This window comes from Crocodylus siamensis, chromosome 6, assembly GCF_052110815.1.
Source record: "Crocodylus siamensis isolate JL-2025a chromosome 6, ASM5211081v1, whole genome shotgun sequence".
NCBI classification, from domain to species: Eukaryota; Metazoa; Chordata; order Crocodylia; family Crocodylidae; genus Crocodylus; species Crocodylus siamensis.
In genome coordinates, this window is record NC_143400.1 from 85,431,063 (window position 1) to 85,451,495 (window position 20,433).

General features: G+C 42.6%; 1 protein-coding gene across 1 annotated transcript in view; it reads right to left on the reverse strand.

Annotated features, from left to right (window-relative positions):
- The window catches only part of SPATA16 (spermatogenesis associated 16), a 131,987-nt gene that overhangs the window by 93,458 nt on the left and 18,096 nt on the right, over positions 1-20,433 (reverse strand). Inside the window, exon 2 of the mRNA XM_090054135.1 lies at positions 5,887-6,032. Within this exon, the coding sequence (XP_089910261.1) occupies positions 5,887-6,032 (146 nt within the window). The remainder of the gene's footprint in view (positions 1-5,886; positions 6,033-20,433) is intronic.

Below are 20,433 nucleotides of genomic sequence, written 5' to 3' on the forward strand. Positions count from 1 at the left end.
TGGGACACATGACTTATGAAGAGTGGCTCAGTGGACTGGGCTTATTCAGCCTGGAGAAGAGAAGACAGAGTGGGGATTTAATAGCAGCCTTTGACTACCTGAAGGGGGAGTTCAAAAGAGGATGGAGCTGGACTGCTCTCAGTGGTGGCAGATGACAGGACAAGGAGCAATGGTCTCAAGTTGCAGCAAGTGAAGTTTAGGCTAGATATTAGGAAATATTTTCTCACTAGGAAGGTAGTAGAGCACTGGAACAGACTACCCGAAGAGGATGGGGAATCTCCATCCTTTTTAAAGACCCAGCTCAGCAAAACCTTGGCTGGGTGATATAGCTGGGATGGTGCTGCTTTGAGCAGGGGGCTGGACTAGGGGCACCTATACACATGACAGACTTCTGCTCCAATGTGTGCTAATCAGTGTGCTCCAGCAGCTTCTGTGTCATGTGTTTTCAGTATTCCTGCATTTCAAAATGCCTGTGGGGGCACTGTAACTAAAGCTTGTCAAATGAGCTTTAGTTAAAGTGTCCATGCTGCCATTTTAAAGTGCAGGAACACTGAATACACGTGATGCCAAGAGCCTTTCAATTAGAGCATCTAATTAAAGCATCCCCCACCCCTACCACAGAGCACATGTGTAGACACCCTAGATGACTCCCTATTTTTCATTTTTTTCTATGATTCGTGATACAGTGGGGTCGATTTGAACCTACTGGATACAAACATGGAACTGCTATATATTAACTGAGAAATGAAATATGATTTGAAGATAATGAATATAAATAGAAACTGTTTCCATTACAAAGTTTCATAATAAAGAAATATTCAAAATGCAGAACAAGAGAAGGAAATCTATTCTGGTATGCTAGCTTTTCTTTAAAAAATTAAGATTATATTACCAAGTCATCTTAACCAAATAGCTTTGAATTAAATGATTGCTTATCTGTTATGTATATTGGAATATAACCATACATTGCTAAAGGTTATTAGAATTGGGTGTTGGGTGCCTGATGAGGGCAGCCGTTTTGGCCCAGAGATATAAGCTGGGCTGCAGTTTGCTGCAGGAAGGCAAGAGGAAACATCAGTCCGAGAGGCTGCTCTGGCCAGAGTCAGGAGGTAAGGGCAGGGGCTATGGGGACAAGGTACAATCGCTCAGTCAATGCTCAGGTGAGGGTAGCAGGAAACACCCAACAGATTGTGCTGGGGCTGACCAAGGTGAGGAGACCTAAGCCTGAAGCTGGGTGAGGCTGGGTGGCATGAATGTGGCCCTTGAGAAAGGGCAGTATGAAAGAGAGCCAGCGGAGTGAGTGGGACCCCGGTGAAGGGGGTAGTGTGCAAGTGGCCCTCTGGGGCTGTGGAAAGATCTACAAATGCGTGCCCAGTTTGCTCTGGTCACAGGCCGGAGAAGTAACACCAGAATAACATCTGCGAGGCATGGGACCCATGTAGGAGCAGTTGGAGCAGGTATTAGGCCCTTGTCAGCGGAGCGAGTAATGGCTAGCCTCCCACCTTTGTAACAACTCTCATATTTTTCCGTCAAGGCATGGCAGACGAGCGAAGTATGTGGTTACCCTAGGAGCAGGGTGGCCAGTGAAGACCTGACGAGGAGGCCACCCTGCTACAAGGATATTAATTTGAAAGACTGGAAAAGAGGTTTTTTTTCATTTTTAATTTTATTGTGGGGTGCATGGACAGTATGGAAGAAAAGGGTTTGGAGTGAAGTATATCATTCCTTAGAGCCTTTCTACAAATCACTTGATCATATCACCAACCTCATTGACTCTCACTTTATTCTTTCAAAAACTTATCTGCCCCCAGAGCCTACAGGGTTTTCTCCCCTCCCTTTGATTTCCACTATATAACGTTACTTTGTTGCTGTCTTTTTTATTTTTCATTAGTTATTATTTTATATGGTAGCTATTATATAACAACATTATTTAAAACAGGTTAATGTTATAAGAATGCTATGGTTGTAATGGCAGGCAATCAGTACTTGGGAAATGAAAAAGTTATAAACACTTGAAAATGAACTTTTAGATTGAAAATACTTGTGCAACCTTGCAGGCTGTGCCTTTACTTCACTAAATGTCTCTTGAGATACAAGCTTATGAAAGACACTTAATAAATCATAATTATTATTATTATCCTTCTACCAAAGGGTGAAAAGTTCAGAAGAAAAATACAGGGATTTAAAGATATTTTTGTAAAGCCATAGCTTCTTCAGGTTTCTTTCACCTCATCTCTGTGAGATTCTTTTTTGTTATTAAGAAATCACCAAGGTATACCTGTGTCTCTTAACAAAGATGCTATTATCTAATTCGTGCGCCTATCTATGACTGGTTCAAACAGTTAGAAAGGCTACTGAACAGAATGAAAGGCAAGGAAGAAGAATCTTTACTAGAAAAGAAATGTTTCTTTGAGTGATGAAATCCTCCTGCTTTCCATTTTGGGGAGATGAAGAATTAGCTGGGAGAAATGCCCACAGAAAGAGCAGTGTCTGACTTCTCAAAGGAGAGCCTGGATTCAATGCCAGAAATTCCAGAACATCTGCACATAGCGGCTCTCACTGGGGCAGTACTGATTTATACACCTTTTTCAGGCATCACGTGCACAATTCTGAGAGGAGAACATGCTTCAAGGAGTGATATTCCCAACTCTGTGTTGTCCAAATAGATAGCTTTCTTTTCTTGAAAGACATACATTGAGAGCTTGATGGGAATGCCAGTAGCTTTTTGGTAAGAGGAGCATAGTAAATTTGACCCTTGAGGGTAGTTCTCCCCACTATAGCTCATTTTCCCTAGAATGGATGTGACTTACCTCCTAGCTCAGCAAAGGGGAACAATTGGCCATAGCTTGCCAAATAAATGACCATCTTTATCCCTCTGTGTTGCAACAGCACAAGACTTTCTGTCACTTCACTGAAACCACATTGGATGTGAAGTCCTGACAGCCAATGGTGTTGGCTAGTTATATCCTACTGGTAAACTCTCCTTGCTGTGCTATTCCCAAATGCATGCCACCTATTGTGCAGTCACCTGTACACCCCAAACCCCAAAGTGTAGCCCAATATCCTTTCAAGCATACCAGATCAAAGTTTCAAGAGCAGCACCTTCACCACGTGTTTCCAGGTTGGGAGCATACAAGTGGGCACCTACATGGGAAAGGTGTGCTTGGGAATGTCCCAGCAGGGATATACCATGACCACTGAATAGACACACCCAAACACACTGTGTTTTTTCCCATATATCACCTACAAATCATATGGCATTGATGTGCATTAATTTTAATGTACTTGGAGGCAACAACATTAAAATAACCAAGATGAAACAGATGAAAATTCTCCTGAAAAAGCAGTAAGTCTCTTATGCTCTGCAGCTCATACATCTTGAATGACTTCAGATCTCAGGTCCATCCTCTTCAACCTACACAGGAAACTGCATCATAATAGTTACATAAATAGTCACATGCATCATGACTTATATGTTTACATATGTTTCTGGTACTTCTCTGATGAACTGGACATTTTAAAAGGCCAGACTTCATAGAGAACTCCAGTGAACTGAAGTGTTGTGTTCTGGTTCAAGATTGCAATTGGATGGGGCAAAAATACAACCTTTGAGGTTAGGTTAAGCAGCATAAAGCTTTAGCACTATTCCGAGGTTTATTACCCAGTTTCTTGACTTCTCAGACCTTTACTGTTTTGCCATCTGGTGTAATTGAGAATTGCCTTCTGCAACAAAAGGGAAAATCTAATTTCTCAGCAAGCCATATGGGGTTATTAAGATCATTAAACCCTTGTATGCCATAATGGCTGGGCCAAGAGGACTGCAGGGAATGTAAATATTGTGCGACTCATTTTACAGGTTTAGACTGGATGCTAGAAATTAGCTTGACGACTATCTAGTGATGAAACGTAATGGTCACGTAAGTGACTGTGGTGGCTTTTTGGCCGGGTCAGCTCCTGGTGCATTTGTTCAGACTGATGATGGATTAGGAATGTTTCTAATGGCTTCGGATCACCCAGGGTGCATCTTTTATGTCAGCCTGCCAAATGGTCAGAATCTAACAGATGTCGTTTCCTCTCATTTTACCTGTGGTGCAAAAAGTGTCTCAAGTACAGATAATATTCCTTCTGATTTATACCTTTTTCCATTTTTCAGGAGTGCCCAGACTTTGGTCCTGATACTAAAGCTGATGTCAATGAAAATGTATTTCCCTCACCTTCTTAAGACTGGGGAATCTGTTCTCCTTCAAATGCCTGTACACTTCTTTTAACCAAGACATTAGAAATTTTCCTGAGTCAGTTGTGACATTGTGCAAACTTCCTTCCAAGCAAAAAACTATATATAGTCTTTGGCACAGACTCATGAGGCTTTTCAAGCTGATTTTTGATTAATAAAGCTTCCAAAATAAATTCAGGAGTTGTGAAATTTAGAAGAAATTATATAAAGAATGGTCTAGCAAATGCAAATAAACACAGAAATGAATATTTTAATTTTGATTCATGATTACTACTAAAGGATTACTACCAACCCATTACAACGTGGCAAAGAAATAAAAATTCAAATGGAAGCGAACTTCTACATGTACTTGATAACTGATAGCTGAAAGCTATTTATAGCTTGAGAACTCAAAGTAATTTATTTATCCTTTTCAAGAAATGCAGCTATTGATTACACTTTGTATTCTGTCTTTATGTTAATTGTATCTCGGCATGTTTTTCTATTGGCATACTGCATCTGCTTCTGCATGACAACTGTGGTCATTAGATTTACTTCAGATTCTCTGAGTTATTAATTGAATTATAATGAGAATTTAGCCATTACAGATATGCACTTCTACTTTATTTTATGCTCAACTAAAAGGCAAGCAAATTACAACAATTGTCAAAATCAACTGCAAGAAAGAACAGAAAGGAAAGGAAAAATAATAGGAAATCCTATGTTCCTCCCCAAAGTAAGAAAAGCAGCGACCTTCAGGTATTTTTCTCAGCACTTTTTTGGAAAACTGTAAAGAAATTTGGTTTGTCTCTGACAGAGATAAGGTGCTTAGGAGGCACAAATACCTTGGGTTGTAAGCTAAGCTAGATCCTCAAAACACTTTCTGACATCATTTACCCTTAATGTAACAGATAACTATACTCAGCGCTGTGACAGGCATCATATATTTATATTGATGAATTGTCCTACATCAGCATCTCCACTGCATTAGACCCAAGCATACCCTTCTTCTCTGATATAGTCAGGATGACTCTTTCACAATGGCTTTCCTGAATTACATTCAGCTGAGATGATTGTAAGGAAAACCTTGACCTGTGTTAAATTGCAGTATATGTTCAGACACATTTAATGATGATGATGAAGAATGGTAGACAGATGAGGCCTGCAGGATGCTGACTTCTGTCAACAGAACAAGGAAGATAGCAGAAGTTTGTATGGCCATTGCCTAACAAGTCTGAGCACTGGCTGGAGAAACCAAGAACCAAACTCCACTAAAGTCAATGGGAGTTTTTAAATTTTCATCCCGGACCTTTTGCATTTTTCAGAAAGCTGTGGTGCTGTTCTTTGTGACGTGGACAATGATTGAGACCAACGAGCTATATAATGGAAAGGATTTTGAGCCACCTCTGCCCCAGTGATAAATAGCATAACTCTATTGCTGATCATTTGAGCATCTATCCTCTCTATGCTTTCACAATCAAATTCTTGGTATTTCTTTTATTTCAGTTCAAGACACCAATGTCATGTTTTGGAGATGGGTTATTAATTTTCCTTTTCTCGAACACTGGGTCATTAATTGTCACACGTCCTTTCAGCCCCAAATTTATCTTTGTCTCTCTGTTTTAATTTTTGCTTCAAGCCCTAGTAACATATTAATCAATATTTACTTTTACCTGTGTGAATGATTCAGAGCAAGATCAGGCTTTCTCATTCTTAAGTAGCAGGTTACAAGCTTTGTCTCAATAAAACCGGCAATGCTTGAAATGTCTTGTGGGGATGCTTCAAAGGGCTTCCCTAAAGCTGCACCTTTGCTGCAAAGCTTTAAAAGAAACAAAAATACCATTTACTAATATCATAATGTACTTTGGTTACACTGAAATGCAAGTCTCAGGCAAAATTGATTTCTAAGTGAAATATGCCCTGACTTTAAATATACCTACCAATATAACAACAATCAATATATATGATTATATTTGGACATAATATAAAATATAGTGTCACCTTCTGTTGTCAAGTACTTCCTGAAAGGGATATTCTAGACAACATACTGTAAATTAAAAAGGAAACAAATGGTAGATAAATGTGCTCCCCTCTTTCCGCTTTGCAAAATAAGGCCCTGCATTCACGTTCTCAGAAATTAATGGGACTCTTTGGGGGTAGGCTCTAAAAAGGAGTCATGTCATTTATAAATGTATGTAGACCCCTGGCACACAATCATTTAAAAGTCCAATTGGACCTGATCCCAACAATTACGCCTCCTTCCATGCAACAGGTACATGGCAGGAGGTGCAAATTTGGGATTGGGGATCTGATCCCAATCATGCTCTTTCTACTTGCCAGTGCAGGGTAGTCAAGGATCATTATTCTCAGCTCCCCCTGGACCAGCCAACAGAGAGTAAGGCATGTGCAGATCCAGAGCCAGGGCTGACAATTAGCTGGTGGTCAGGCCCAGCCTCTGACTGCACTGGAGTGAGTGGTTCAAGACCCCTGTACAGTCTCTGTCTTGAGCCAGTAATCAGCTGATTATCAGTCCTGGTCCCAACCTAATTTAAGGCACCATACAAACCAGCCGTAAATTGTTCTACATTATATGTGGAACATTTTTATGGTTGATGTGCCATTTTATGGCACCCTTAGCATTTATACTGTGAATAACATGCAAATGGAAATGCACTAACTTAATCGTCACTTAGTCTCATATTAATTTTGTAACCTCAAATTTTGTTTAACAAGCCAAATGTTTTCTAAAGATCCTCATGTTTTGGGAGATGAGAATAAGCTCCCCCCTTCTTTTACAATCTGTTTCCTTCTATCTTGCCCTTTACCACAGTGTAGGTTATACATATTTTTTCAGTTCTTGACAGTAGTTTTTCTGACTTGTAAGGTTTACAGTGGAGGCATCCTAGAATTTTTGCTTGGCCTTTGGCTGGAGTTATCAAAGATTATCCATTCATTTTGTCATATCCTCCAAAAAACGTCACGTAAGGTCTCAAATACTTTGGAACACAAAATAATTTCAGAGCTATAGGTTTTTAGCTAAAATATTTCATTCATTAGCAGTTTATCCAGGATAAGTAAATGTGACATCAAGAAGTAGTACTATTTGATTAATGAGTAGTATACATGATGAAGGAGTTTATCATGGATGTCAGTGGAAATAGGAGTTAAAGTATATTAGTCTTATATTAGGATGAGCCTGATAGCTAAAAAAAAAATGACAGTGGAAAAAGAAGAAACCACTGTATCCTTCATAACTCAACCCTTCCTATCATTTCTCATTCCTTCCTGAGATGTTGACTTATACTTCCAATCAATCTACAATGTGAGCCTCCATAATCCACTTTCAAATAAGCCAATTTCATGCTTTCAACCATGCTGCACCTAATATTTGGGAGGTGAGCCCTGAAAACTTCCACAGTTTTCTCACTACCTTCCAACTTGCTTTTAAAATTCTCTTTTGGGGTGATAATTGAGAAGAGCAGAGCACAGTAGAGACCTGGATAACAGTTAGGCTGTTGATGTACAAGCCTACCACACATCTTGCTGACAAGAACATCTCATTGTCTTGTTGCACTTCTTTGTATGCCTTTTTGTTTCCATCTGCTGTTTCTTAGACTGTATGCGCTCTGAGGCAGAGACCATCTTTTTGTTCTATATTTGTAAAATGTCTAATCCTGGACCAAAAAGGGGGTTTGTAAGTGTTAGGGTAACAAATAAATAATAATAATAATAATACATAGAGTGCTTGACACAGGAGAGTAAATTTTAAGCTTTGAATATTTCTGTTAGACTAGATATTAAGTCACAGGGAATTCCTGTGCCTTTCCAGCTATAAAGTGTTGCTAAGATGCATCCCGCCAATAGTTCTCATATGAATACTCAAAAAATAAAGAGGAGAAATTAAGAACATAAAATGATATAGATTATACCATGTATTTGAAACTTTCTGATATACTGGCAATTTATGTAGTACTAAACTTTCTAATCTATAGTATAATTTTCTGGTGCCAGATGAAAGAAAAAATAAAAATTAGTTGTCCATTCTTAGAGGGAGCTAAATTTAAATCATAAAGAAACCATGGAACAAGGACAAAGAAAAATATTTTAGGAAAAAAATTTCCGTGATAACATTTAACAGGATAATAATTATTATGTGCCATTTTTCTTGACTGGGGTGAATAATTTTAAGATATGAGCTTTAGTGATAGCTGAGGAAATTCATCACAAATGAGTTTTAGAACTAGATTTCTGTTTAGGAATTGTGAATTAGCAGCTGCTTAAGGTTTGTGTGCAAACACTAAAATCTCATTGAATTGATGTCCAAATTATTGATAGGATATCTTATCAGCATTAACCTGCAATGAGCTCTATCATGGAAGAATATCTACTGTTCAGAACAAAATGTAACCGATGCCTTGAGCATGGGTTTGACAGGCTCACTGATCAAGTATCTTGGAATGGGAGGCTGGGATTTTTTTCCCCTTTATCTATTCTCTCCCCCCAAACAAAATTAACAACCTGGTATTATCTAGTAAAGATACAAGAGTCAATGGTTTTTAGAAAGTGCTGTGCTACATTAATAGGCTAAGTCATCAGCGATCACTTTAAGTAACAAAACCAGCAAAGAGAATAGATCTCTTCATATTCTCACTTTATCTAGTACATGGTAGAAATGAGGGTCATGTACCAGCACTGACTCTCTTAATACCTCCGAGGCTACCCCAGTCTAAAATGATTGCTTTGAGACCAGCTACATGTTTTACAGACGAGGGTCATTCAACTAAATAGCCCCCTAGTTTAAGGATGATGAATATCTATCCTTTCCTTTCCCTCCTCTGCTGAAAGAAGTTGTACAGTGTATATAATAGCACTCATACGTTTTAAATTTTCTATCATTTTGTTACAAATAAGAGTTATAAATCAGAGAATTCATCACTTCTAACTTTACTCATGGTACTGTATATATCTGCTGAAGTGTCTCGGTGGGCAAGACATGCTATATGTGCCTAAGAGATCCAGAGAATAATGTTCGCACATCAGTGAACATAAAAGTATCATCAGGTTTTCAGTAGCAATGCTTTTCAGTTGAATAGGCCAGGCTATGACCTCTGTTAAATTTATGAGAAGTGGAGAATTGAGACTACTCCCTGGCCTCAAGTTCTTGAATGATGTGTGAACGAAGAGAATCATTTGGGACCCATACACTAAATATCTGCAATTCAGTGTCTTTTCAGGGTTTCTCTTTATTGCTGATGTTAAGAGCCATGTTCACTGTTACAACCTGTCAAAAGCTCTTTGAAGGCAGTGTGAACCTGTGTACATTACATTAGGAGAGATAATGACTTAAAAACACATTTTGACTTGGCAGGAGGGTCCAGAAGAGGACCCTACAGGTTTGAGTGGCGTTCCCACTTGTACCAAGCCCTTCCTGTGAAATACCAGAGACAAAGATCCCTTCCTTAATCTTTCCGGTCCTCATTTCCCTGCCTTTAAAAATCTACCTGCTTACTTATTTTGCCAGCTTGCTCTAAGTTATAAGCCCTTCAGGGCAGTATCTGCTATGAAATATTTGAACAAACACTAACAACGGTGGGACCTTGATCTTGGTTTGGATCTGTTCTGCAACCACCACCACTGTGCCGTGTACAAAAAACAAGACGAGTGCTTAATGTAACAGAATGGTTTTTCTGTAGACAGCAGAATCGTTCTGAATATATGAAATGTTTAAAATACCTGATATGAATGAGGCAAACTTAAAACAGACTAACCAGTAGGTTGTAAGGATCAATTTCTTTTTAAATTAACATTAACACTGCTGGAAGGGGCCTAGATGGGCTGCCCACTGCAAGCCATTCCAGCAAGCACGTGGACATTTTGAAAGCCATTCCAAGAGGAGGAAGCCTCGGAGAGGTTGTTAGATTTTGTATAGGTGGTTTTCTTTCCTAGAGTTATGTTACAGAATTTGTTTTTAATGCCAATCTGGGAAATTTGGGGGTACTATTTACGCAAGATGTTTGTACCATTTTGGGTCTGCAAAAATCTTTTGTATGTCAAAAAATTTATAGATGCTATAAAGTTGAAGAAAACAATTTAAACAGTTGAAGTTTTACAGCCACTCTGGGGTTAAAAAAGCTGAAATGTATCATTTTATGTCCCCTGTTGCAGCTAGAAAATATAACAGATAGTATTTTTACTTTCAGAAGGTTTATTATTAAACGTAGATAGGCTTAGACTACCTAAGAATACTTAATCTTGGGGTAGAGTGATGGGAAAATACTTCCACTAATGATGTTCAGTTCACGAAGACCTGCAAAATGTTATTTTTATTTATATTGTGCTAATGCCTAAAACCCCTAACTACCACTGAAATTCCACTGCACTAATGCTATGCAGTAAGAAACAAGCTCTGTCCCAGAGTTTACCATATATTCAAAGTGCAGAAAAAAAGAAGTATTATTCTCTCCAATTTATATTTAGGAAATTATCCCACATACAGATGAATTCCATTATTTGCTCATTTGTGTCAAATGAAATTTTCACTGCCTCTTGCTATCTGTCATACACACACACACACACACACACACACACACACACACACACAGAGCATAGCACTATGTACTTGAAGCTTATAGGTGCCATATGATAGAGTATCTTGTCTAGGGTCACAGAGGCTGAGCGTGACAGGATAAGTGAACACAGAGCTCCTAAATCCTCATCCAGTGCCATAACACAATATGATCTAGTACTTTTTTAGGCACATCTTCTGATTGTACACCAGTTAACAAGTCTAACGCTAACTTTGTCCCAGGAAATGTTATAGCTAGCGTTCAGAACAGTCACCGCTGCTTGGGGTGCATCCACCAAGCCCTTTTACAGAATGGATTGTACAGTATTATATTAGAAGACTCCTCTAAAACTGCTAGCATATTCCATTCAGCATCACTTTTCAAGCAATAGCATAACAAGTAACTACTGGTGGATAATAACGGCAAAGTATCTCTGTGGACAGAGTGTAGAAATGTAAGGGGAAAGGATTGACTCAGTTACTGCATGTAGATGAAATGAGGGGCATGTGTGCATGACACTTTGAAGTGGGCTAAATGCTTTTGTGCCACTTTAGTGGTGTTGGTGTTTGCATGCTTCAGCAGTGTATTGCGCATTAATTCCAGCTGCTGCAAGACATTTGGCACCGTAATGCGCCTTAAATGACTTGGGGTGCAGGAGTTTTAGTTCACTGCCCCTACAGCCGTGGAGCGAAGCACCAGGCTCTGTGCATCTCCGCGGCTCTGCAGGGCAGCCTGGCAGCAGCCCAGGAAAGCAGGCTCCACCCAAGAAAAGTGGGGAGCCTGATCTTCCCCCCACTCCGCAGAGCCTGCCTGCCTGAGCTGCATGAGGGCCCGGTGCCTCGCTCCGCGGCTGCGATGCCCCCTGGGACCGCCTGAGCTGGGTGCCTGTGTGCGAGTGCCACCTGGGTGGGGTCTGCCACTGCTGCAGTGAGAAGCATCGGCCCAGGGACCGCTCCGCCGGCCGGCAGCTTGTCCTCCTCTCTGCTGCCGTAGAGGCAGGTAAGTCAGTGGGGTGTGTGCACAACACAGGAGGTTTAATCGGCCCTAAATTGAAGCGGTGTTTTTTAAAACCCAGTGGTATGATTACATACAGCACAGCTTTCCTTCTTTGATTCAACATTACATTAACATCTTGGGATATAATTTCAGCCAACTGAACATCTATTCTATACAAAAGGCTGCCTTTATTATTAATGAGATTTGTGTAAATAACTTCCTGCAACATGTATAAAAATGTCATGTAATTTATCTCACTACTAAATCTGTATACAGATGTCAAATAAGAAGAGTCAAACTCATTGGGCTTTGCACAATGTTCTGTCACGGCTGTTTTGTATAAATATGCGCATATAAAATGTCGTACATGTTGAAATCAGCCGGATTTTCAAAGTTCTCATTGTTTTCTGAATATCACACAGCTGTGATTACTGAAAACAGTATTGCCTATCATTTACACAGGACTAGCTACACCTCTGACGTAAAGTTCTAGGAAATTAGCACCAACTCTTAAGCTCCCCCGGGCCCTTAGTGAAACATTACTATTCATAAAGCATTGTTCAGAAAGTACTCCTGTATTTTCAGGGGAAAGTACCCCTGTACTTTCAGGCAGACAAGGTTCTTCAGGTGAATCTGATATCTATACCCCTGTACCTACACCCTACACCCCTGTACTTCCACACTTTTCTGGACTAGAGTCAGAGGAATTTTCTGCATGGTCATTTCCAGATGCGGATAGCCAAAGAGGATGTAAATGGACTGTTTTCAGAGGAGTGCTGGATATAAGCAATTCAAATTCTCATCCAGGTTTCCAGCACAACAAGACTTAAGGGAGTTCAGATCCATGCCTTTGGTTTAACCTGTTACAGAGATGGGAGTCATTAGCAAAACTCAGATTTCAAATGCTTACCAAAGTAAAGTGGAGCTTGGATAGGCATTTTGATTTGCACTTATGTTTAATTGGTTGTTAGTTGAGAACAATCGCCTGCAGCACCCCCAGTTCTTAGACATGCCTCCCTGGCCCCGATTTCTGACTACAATGTTATCATGCATAACACACACTTGGGGTGGGGTGTGTGTGTCTCTTCTTGTTATTGTAAACTATTTGCATTCGAAATGTTAAATAGGAAAATTGTTTGGCAACTGTTGATCCTTCCAGATCGTGGTTCATGTATGAGAGGTCACCTTGACCTTTGATGCATATGCCTAAGCAGGAAGGTTTGGAGGAGTGGAGGTTGCCCAGATCTTCCATCCCCACTTTTGGGCACCGAGACAGAACCCAAAGGCCAGACTGGGTCCAGACATTTGGTGCCTCCATGGCTGTATTTTGTATAAGTGTCCAGGAATTGAATCCGGGTCCCCTGTGTGGCAGACAAGGATTCTACCACCAAACCACAAGGGACTCCAAATAAGGAAATTAAGGCTTTAGGAACATATTATGCATTTCCAAGAACTTAGACCAACCTCATAATTAACTTGTGTGTCATACTATGAAGCTGTGTCCCCTATTAGGATCATTATTTTATAGTAGGTTCCGGATGAGACTATTGCCAAAGTGAAACGTGTGGTCAGGGAAAGAAAAAACACAAGCTCTACAATTAAACGTATATTATTGAATCAATAAACCATGATGGTTCCAACTGAGCTTTTAGCCTGTATAATACAATAACATTTATTTTATAGAGCACCTAGTCACACAGACATCTCCTGGCATCCTGCCAGTCACACCTGCAACCATGCTTATCCACAGCATGAGATATCACTATATATCCATAGCACCCTATGAAGATTTCAGCGTAGTGCGTAGTACGCAGAGGTGCTGAGTACATGGGGGCCAAGAACCCTGGCCCCACCTCTGGAAGAGGGATGTCACCTGAAATGCATTAAACTTTCCACATATCCATCATCCTATCCCCCCTCCCTCTGCAAACTTGAAAGTCAGTGCCTATGAAACAGTGTAACCACCTCTGTGTGTATTGGTGCATGCTCAGCCCATCCTAAGGGGACTAGACTACTTCTGATTTGGAAGAGTATGTGGAGGGGTACACCATGGCCTTACATGGTACTGTGTGATACTATAGTTGTGTGATATAGACGTATGCTGTGTTAATCCAGATCAGGTGAGATTCACCCTGGCTAATGTAAGGACTTGCAAATTCTTTTAACCACTTACTCTATTTCCTATTACCACTTACTGCAGCATTTTCTTCCATCTTTCTACTATAAGGTCAACTTTAGCTTTGCTCTCTTCTTTCTTGATCATGGCAGCCTCCTTTCTTCTGGACTTCAGGTATCCACATTTCCTAGCTTCAGATCATTCAAACTGCAGCCACTCAATATATCTTTTTCTCTTGTCAATCTGGCCACATTTTATTGTTTCCCATTTACCCAGAAAATAACTTTCCAGTCTCACTTGTACTGGGTCTTACCTTCCCCTCATTCAATTCCCACCCAGAAGATCCACTTCTTCCTTGGGACTTACAATCACTAACACACATCGATCAAGTTTCATCCCCTCCTGCAGCTTTAGGTAGGAAAAAGACAGGCAAGCAACCAACAAAGCATATCAGCATGCTAAGCTAACTCCTTGTTTCAGTCGGCCTTTTGGACTTCCCTTATTTGTAATAATGTAAGGAAAGGACCTGTCTTCATTTATGTCTCATAGGGAAAGGAGCACATCACAGGCATTTAACTAAGGATAATCAGAAACTACAGTGAACCTTGAGGAAAAGCAAGGAAGGACTACATTTTGTACTTTAAAAAAATAAGTGGTAAGAAATTAAGTAAAAACTCTTGGGACACTAAGGGTTGTTTTGGTAGGTTTTCAGGTCAAGACAACCACTATATATGTGGGCTTGGGCATTATTTTGCTTTTCATGTCCACAAGTGAAGTTTTCCTAAGTGATTCTTTTTTCTTGTTCACCATCATTGGGTGGGTTCACTGGTCATTTAGGTTGTACATTTAGGTTGCCAACACCCCCCCAATATCTCTCCTCTCTCTCTCTACACTGCTCCCTCCTCATTCCAGATACACTCACTATACTCCATATAGCTCAAATCACTTGAAAAGACCACATATACGAGGGGTGGAAACATTTTTCCCTTATGACAGGCAGAATTATTGGAGAAAAGCAACCATTTGCTGAAGCCTTATTTTCAAGTAGTTTCTTGATATCAAGCTAAAGCCAAACTCCCTCCCTCCACAACTCAGTAACATGTGTGGGTGTGGACAGCTCCAAGCCCTGTTCTAAATGTTGCTGTCAGCACTAGCAACCTGGCAATCCCACGTGTATTATGGATAGACAAAAACAAAACCCTCCCCAAAAGCATCCCAAACCTAAGTACACCCACCTGCATTTTCACTGTCTGCTCCACCTATGTAAAGCTTTTCAGCATTTATATTCCCCTTACTCCTGTTCAGCCTCTGACAGCGTAAGATAACAAATGGTCCTGGTAACAGCTGTCACCACCTACTGTCTGTGTGTGCTTGTGTGAATCTCTAAATGGAAATAAAGTACTTTAATAACACATTTTCTCTGAACTGACCTCACAGATAAAGTTACTCTCAAATCAGTCCGTGAACATTTTCCAATTCAGAGTGCCCACTTCAGTGTGCATCTTCAGCTCTCTTCTCAGTAGAGTCTGTATAAGTATGCTGCAATTTGATTTAAAGACTCTCCAGGTAGAAAATACTGCAACAGCTCACTCCCATGATTGCTTGGGATATTTAATCAGTTGAGATCAGTTGCTTGGGATATTTAATTTAGGATGATGACTCTTGAACTTTCTCTTTACTTGCCCCCATTTTCTCCTACAAATGGAGGTGAAATGTCACCAGGTTTTCAAGCAATGTTGCCTCTAGCCGTGGACCACCACAGCTACAACTAAACCAAGAATAATTGTACCCTGTATGATCCCATTACAAATCTTCCAGAGAGCAGCATCAGTCATAGAGCTCTATCTGGAAGTCCTCAGATTCTTAGACAGTGCATATAAAAACCCTTCAACTTCAGACAAGGGCTATAGGCAGACTATTAAAAAAATCCCAACCTGCCACAGCATCTATCTATAGTACTTCACCATAGTATTGATCACTTTACAACATGTGTAGTAAGAGTGAAAATATTAAAAGCTGTAAACACAGAGGGAAAGTTCAGAGTCTAAAGTTATTTCAGGTGTTTAATTCCCATTGGATAGCTTTAAAAATCTAGTTCTAATGGCCAGATACAAATAACTTTATAGGCACCCTAGTCCAAAATGTGATCCAAAATGGCCCTGCTAAGTGGCAGCAAAGCTGCTAGGAGGTTCATTTTGGCCTGAAAATATCTCAAGTTGCCTACACTTGGGCTATTGAAATAATATCAGAAATAATCTCAACCAAATACCTAAGCGCTATAGCCCCACCTAAGCTCTGTTGCTATCCAAATGGGTGCTTGGAGATGCCTAAATTCTATTAAAGTCTTAGTTTTAGGTAAGGTCAAAGCATGCATTGTAACTCTTTGATGAAATGACATGGAGCTCATTAAAGAGAAGGAAGTGGTGTGGGAGGAGATACCCATCTGTTGCCCAGTTGTCTAGTGCTTTTTCCACCAGGGAGCTAGAAGCTTGTGTTCCAAGCCTTCCTCACAAGAGAGTAACTACCCATGAGATTCAGACATATGTCTCTCACTTCACAAGAGAGTGTTCAAATCACCAAAGTAGGGACTAGACTAGGTGGAAACCACTTCAGGGTGAGCTGGACCTAGAAAACCCAGGTCTCTGATTTCCTTGGGAAAGTGCTTTTACCACAAAGTGACTGGGCAAAACACAGAATTGGTAGAGACCACTGTGGTCAGTGAGTCCAGTCCTCTCTGACTGAGCCAACTTTGTAGTAAATACTCATCCAAAAGGGTCTGAAAACACATCCACTTTAGCCTGTCTTACACACCACAGTCACAAAACACCCCCAAATCCCAGTGGTTCAGATTTCTCCAGTTTCCCCAGTCACACATAAGCATAGTGCCTAGGAAACAAGCACCATGTAAGTTAGCCTCATTTCTTGAGCTCATTTTACTATCAGTATTTTTCCATAAGCACTTATACAGCCTGTTTAAAAACAGTTTCACTACTGCTAGCAAAAAAAAAGAAAGAAAAAGTTAAAATACTTGAAATGAGTCCACCACTATAAGCCACGGTCAGAAGTGAGCAGCGGGTGTTGTGCTTTGTACTGAATTCAATGCTGCTATCAGTTAGGCCAAAGCTGTCCAACTTCTAAGTGGCCAGGGGCCAAATGTCCCATGGACTGCATCAGTAGGGGACACCTGGTCTTGGGCCACTCCAGGGTGAGCCACAATCCCCAAAGCCACACACCACATAGACATCCTACCCCTGGTGCACTGAGCAGCTGCCTCCTGCACTACTACACTGTGTGCCTGCATGCCCAGGCTTACCTTGGCTCCCCTAGCTGGGCTGTGGTTCACTGCCCCACACCCTGGGTCAGGAGAAAACAGAAAAAGCTGGAGGTGGGAGGGGGAACATAGAGACTCCAGCTGCTGTTGCAGTCCAGGGTCTGCAACTTAACCCTCCATGGACTGCATGAGACCCATGGGCTGCCAGTCGGACAGCCCTGTATTGGGTGTTCAGGTGGGCATATTTCCCTGAGTGATATATATTCTGACTTGATAGAAGCAGCTTTAGCAAGGAGGGACAGGAGTTTCTACCATCACCTATTGTCTATCTGTAGGTACAGCTCTGCCAAGTGACCAGGCAATTTGGATTGTCATTGAAAGCCGGTCCATTCACTATAAAGGAAACCTAGACAACTAACCTAGCCAATTGGGTTCACTTTCCTGTAGCAAAGTGCCTAAATTTTGGGCATTATGATACTTAAGTTGACACACTTTAGGGCCAGAATATAATCAACTTATAAACTATTACGCAAGGTCTCATAGGAAGCTGGTGGCAGATTAGGAAATTGAACCTAGGTCTTCTAAGCTGCAGGTTAGCATCTTAACCCCTAGACCAGAGGTGGGCAAAATACGGCCTGTAGGGAGGATCCAGCCCTCCAGACAATTCCATCTAGCTCGTGGTTGCCCACCACCTAACTGTACTCCACCCAGCCCATGCCCCTTGCCCCTAACCTCCCGGGTGGAAGGGTCTGGCCCAGCCAGCATGCAGTTGCTGAACGGGACTGCTGCTGACACTGCTGAAGCCACCAGGGGACATGCTCAGCTTCCCCAGTGTCCAGCAGCTCCTCCTTGTCTCCCTGCTGCGGCACTTACACCAGGCAGCAGGTAGGGAAGTGGTGGGGGTGGGGGAAGCTGCAGCGGGGAGGGGGCTGTAGCTGGGTGGAGGCAGGGAGCATGGGATTGGGGCTAGCAGGAGCATGGAGTCCATGCCCATGGCGGGCATCAGGAGTGAGGAGCTTGGGTGGGCAGGATGTGGGTATGAGGAAGGGTAGGAGGTGTGGGATGTGGGGGAGGGTGGGGGGTATGGGTGCACAGCTCCCCCCATGGTGCACAGCTTCCACTGCCGGTGGCAGCAGCAGATGCAGCAGCAGCAGGCAGGAGCCTTCAGGGCACTCATGGCATTGCTCCAGCCAGCACTCTACGTGGCAGCAAGGAGCGTGGCCACCTGACCTGCCTCTATCACATGGGGCTCCCCTCAGTGCTTGTGCAACTCTCAGCACTCATGTGCTACTGGGGGCAGCTCCACATGATGGAGCCAGCAGGCTCTATCATGCAAGGCTTCCTGCAGTGGTGGGAGCTGCATGTGCATAGCGGGGAGCCCTGTGCGATAGAGGTGGGCTGGCCTGGCTGTGCCTCTTGTCACCTTGTCCAGTGCTGGCTTGAGCCATGCACCATGGGGGAGCAGAGCCATGAGCACCCCAAGGGCCCCCACCTGCTGCTGCCACCACCAGCGGCAGCTGTGCACCATGGAGGGGAATGCATGTGAGGGAGTCCCTGCTCCCCCCACCCTCGCTTACACAACTCAAACCCTGCACACCCACACCCTGCCCCTACAACTCCCCCACATATACACATACCCCGCAACATATCCTACACCCCTCACACACAGCCACACCCCCTCACAAATCCCAAATGAACCCCCCACACCTCACCATAGGCCCCCCCAGCCACACCCCACACACTTCCCCCACACAATATACAAGAGTAAGACTTTATTTTTGACCTATTATGCAGTCACCTCTATATACACCGCACAAACACAAATCATGACAAAAATATTTTTTGTAATAAAATTAAAATATATTATAGTAGATGTTTGACTTTTAGTGTATGATTTGGCTATTTTCTGGTTCAGATGACAACCCTCCCCCAAAAGGAATACTTATGGGGACAAGTGGAGGGACTTCTGGTGGCAAACGTCAGGGGTTAGGGGCGGGACTTCTGGTCCCCAGATGACAACCAGGGGCGGGGCATCTGCCAAGGGGGTGGGACTACCCTTGTGGCCAGCGCCTGATTATGACATGCTAAGGCCCTAAAATATGTCCAGTTTAAGAGGCACCATATGATAAGAATAATCCACGAAAATGAATTTTCCTGAAATTTTAAGATGAAGTATTATTATTTCTGCACAAAATTATGAACTTAATATGAATAATAACTGTGGAGCCATATATATGTATATTTTCGTCACATTAGAATGAAAACATCCATTTTTTTTCTTAGGTAGAGGCCCCTCATATTTGGGGCCCTAAGCTATAGCTTAAGTAGCTCACGCCTAAATCCGGCACTGCTTGTGGCCCTTGATAGCTTATCAAAACTCATTAAGTGGCCCTGCCCTGGCTGCCCCTGCCCTAGACTACTGATTTTCAACCATGGTACCTGTGGCAGGGCACTAAAGTGCTGCTACTTTCGGAGCCATGAGGAAGGAGCCCAGCTTTGGGTTACCATGGCAACCGAAGGGAGCCTGTGACCCACACCTGCTAGCAGTCAGCTGACCGGAAGGGGCAGGGCCTGGCTCCCATTTAAACCCCAGGGCTGAGGCCAGGCAGGCAGTCCCCTGCTGGCAGCCAAGGGGGAAGGAGCTCTATCTGACCGAGTAGAGGGAAGAGGTCTGAATGCACGGGTGAGCTTGAGACGGGTGAGAGCTGGAGCACCCTTGAGGTGGCTCAAAAGGACATTTTAGCCAAGTGGCATGAATTTATGTTATAGCTCAGGGGCTTGTGTTTTGTTTGCTGTTTTACCGGTGGCTTGGGTGAGGCTATAAGGGGATGGAAGAGGCCTCAAAGGGGGTCCACAGCAGCGTGGGAACCCCAATGCCAGAGAGGGTGCAGTATTGGGGGTGCGCTGACCCTGAACACCAGAGAAGGTGCAGCATTGGGGGTGAGCTGACCCTTAATGCCAGAGAAAGTGCTGCATTAGGGGCGTGCAACCCAAGCGTCAGAGAAGGCGCAGCATTGGGGGTGTGCCAACCCAAGTGTCAGAGAAGGCGCAGCATTGGGGGTGAGCTGACCCTTAACGCCAGAGAAGGTGCTGCATTAGGGGCGTGCAACCCAAGCGTCAGAGAAGGTGCAGCATTGGGGGTGTGCCAACCCAAGTGTCAGAGAAGGCGCAGCATTGGGGGTGAGCTGACCCTTAACGCCAGAGAAGGTGCTGCACTGGGGATGTGCCGACCTGAGCGCCAGGGAGGATGCGGCATTGAGGTGTGCTGACC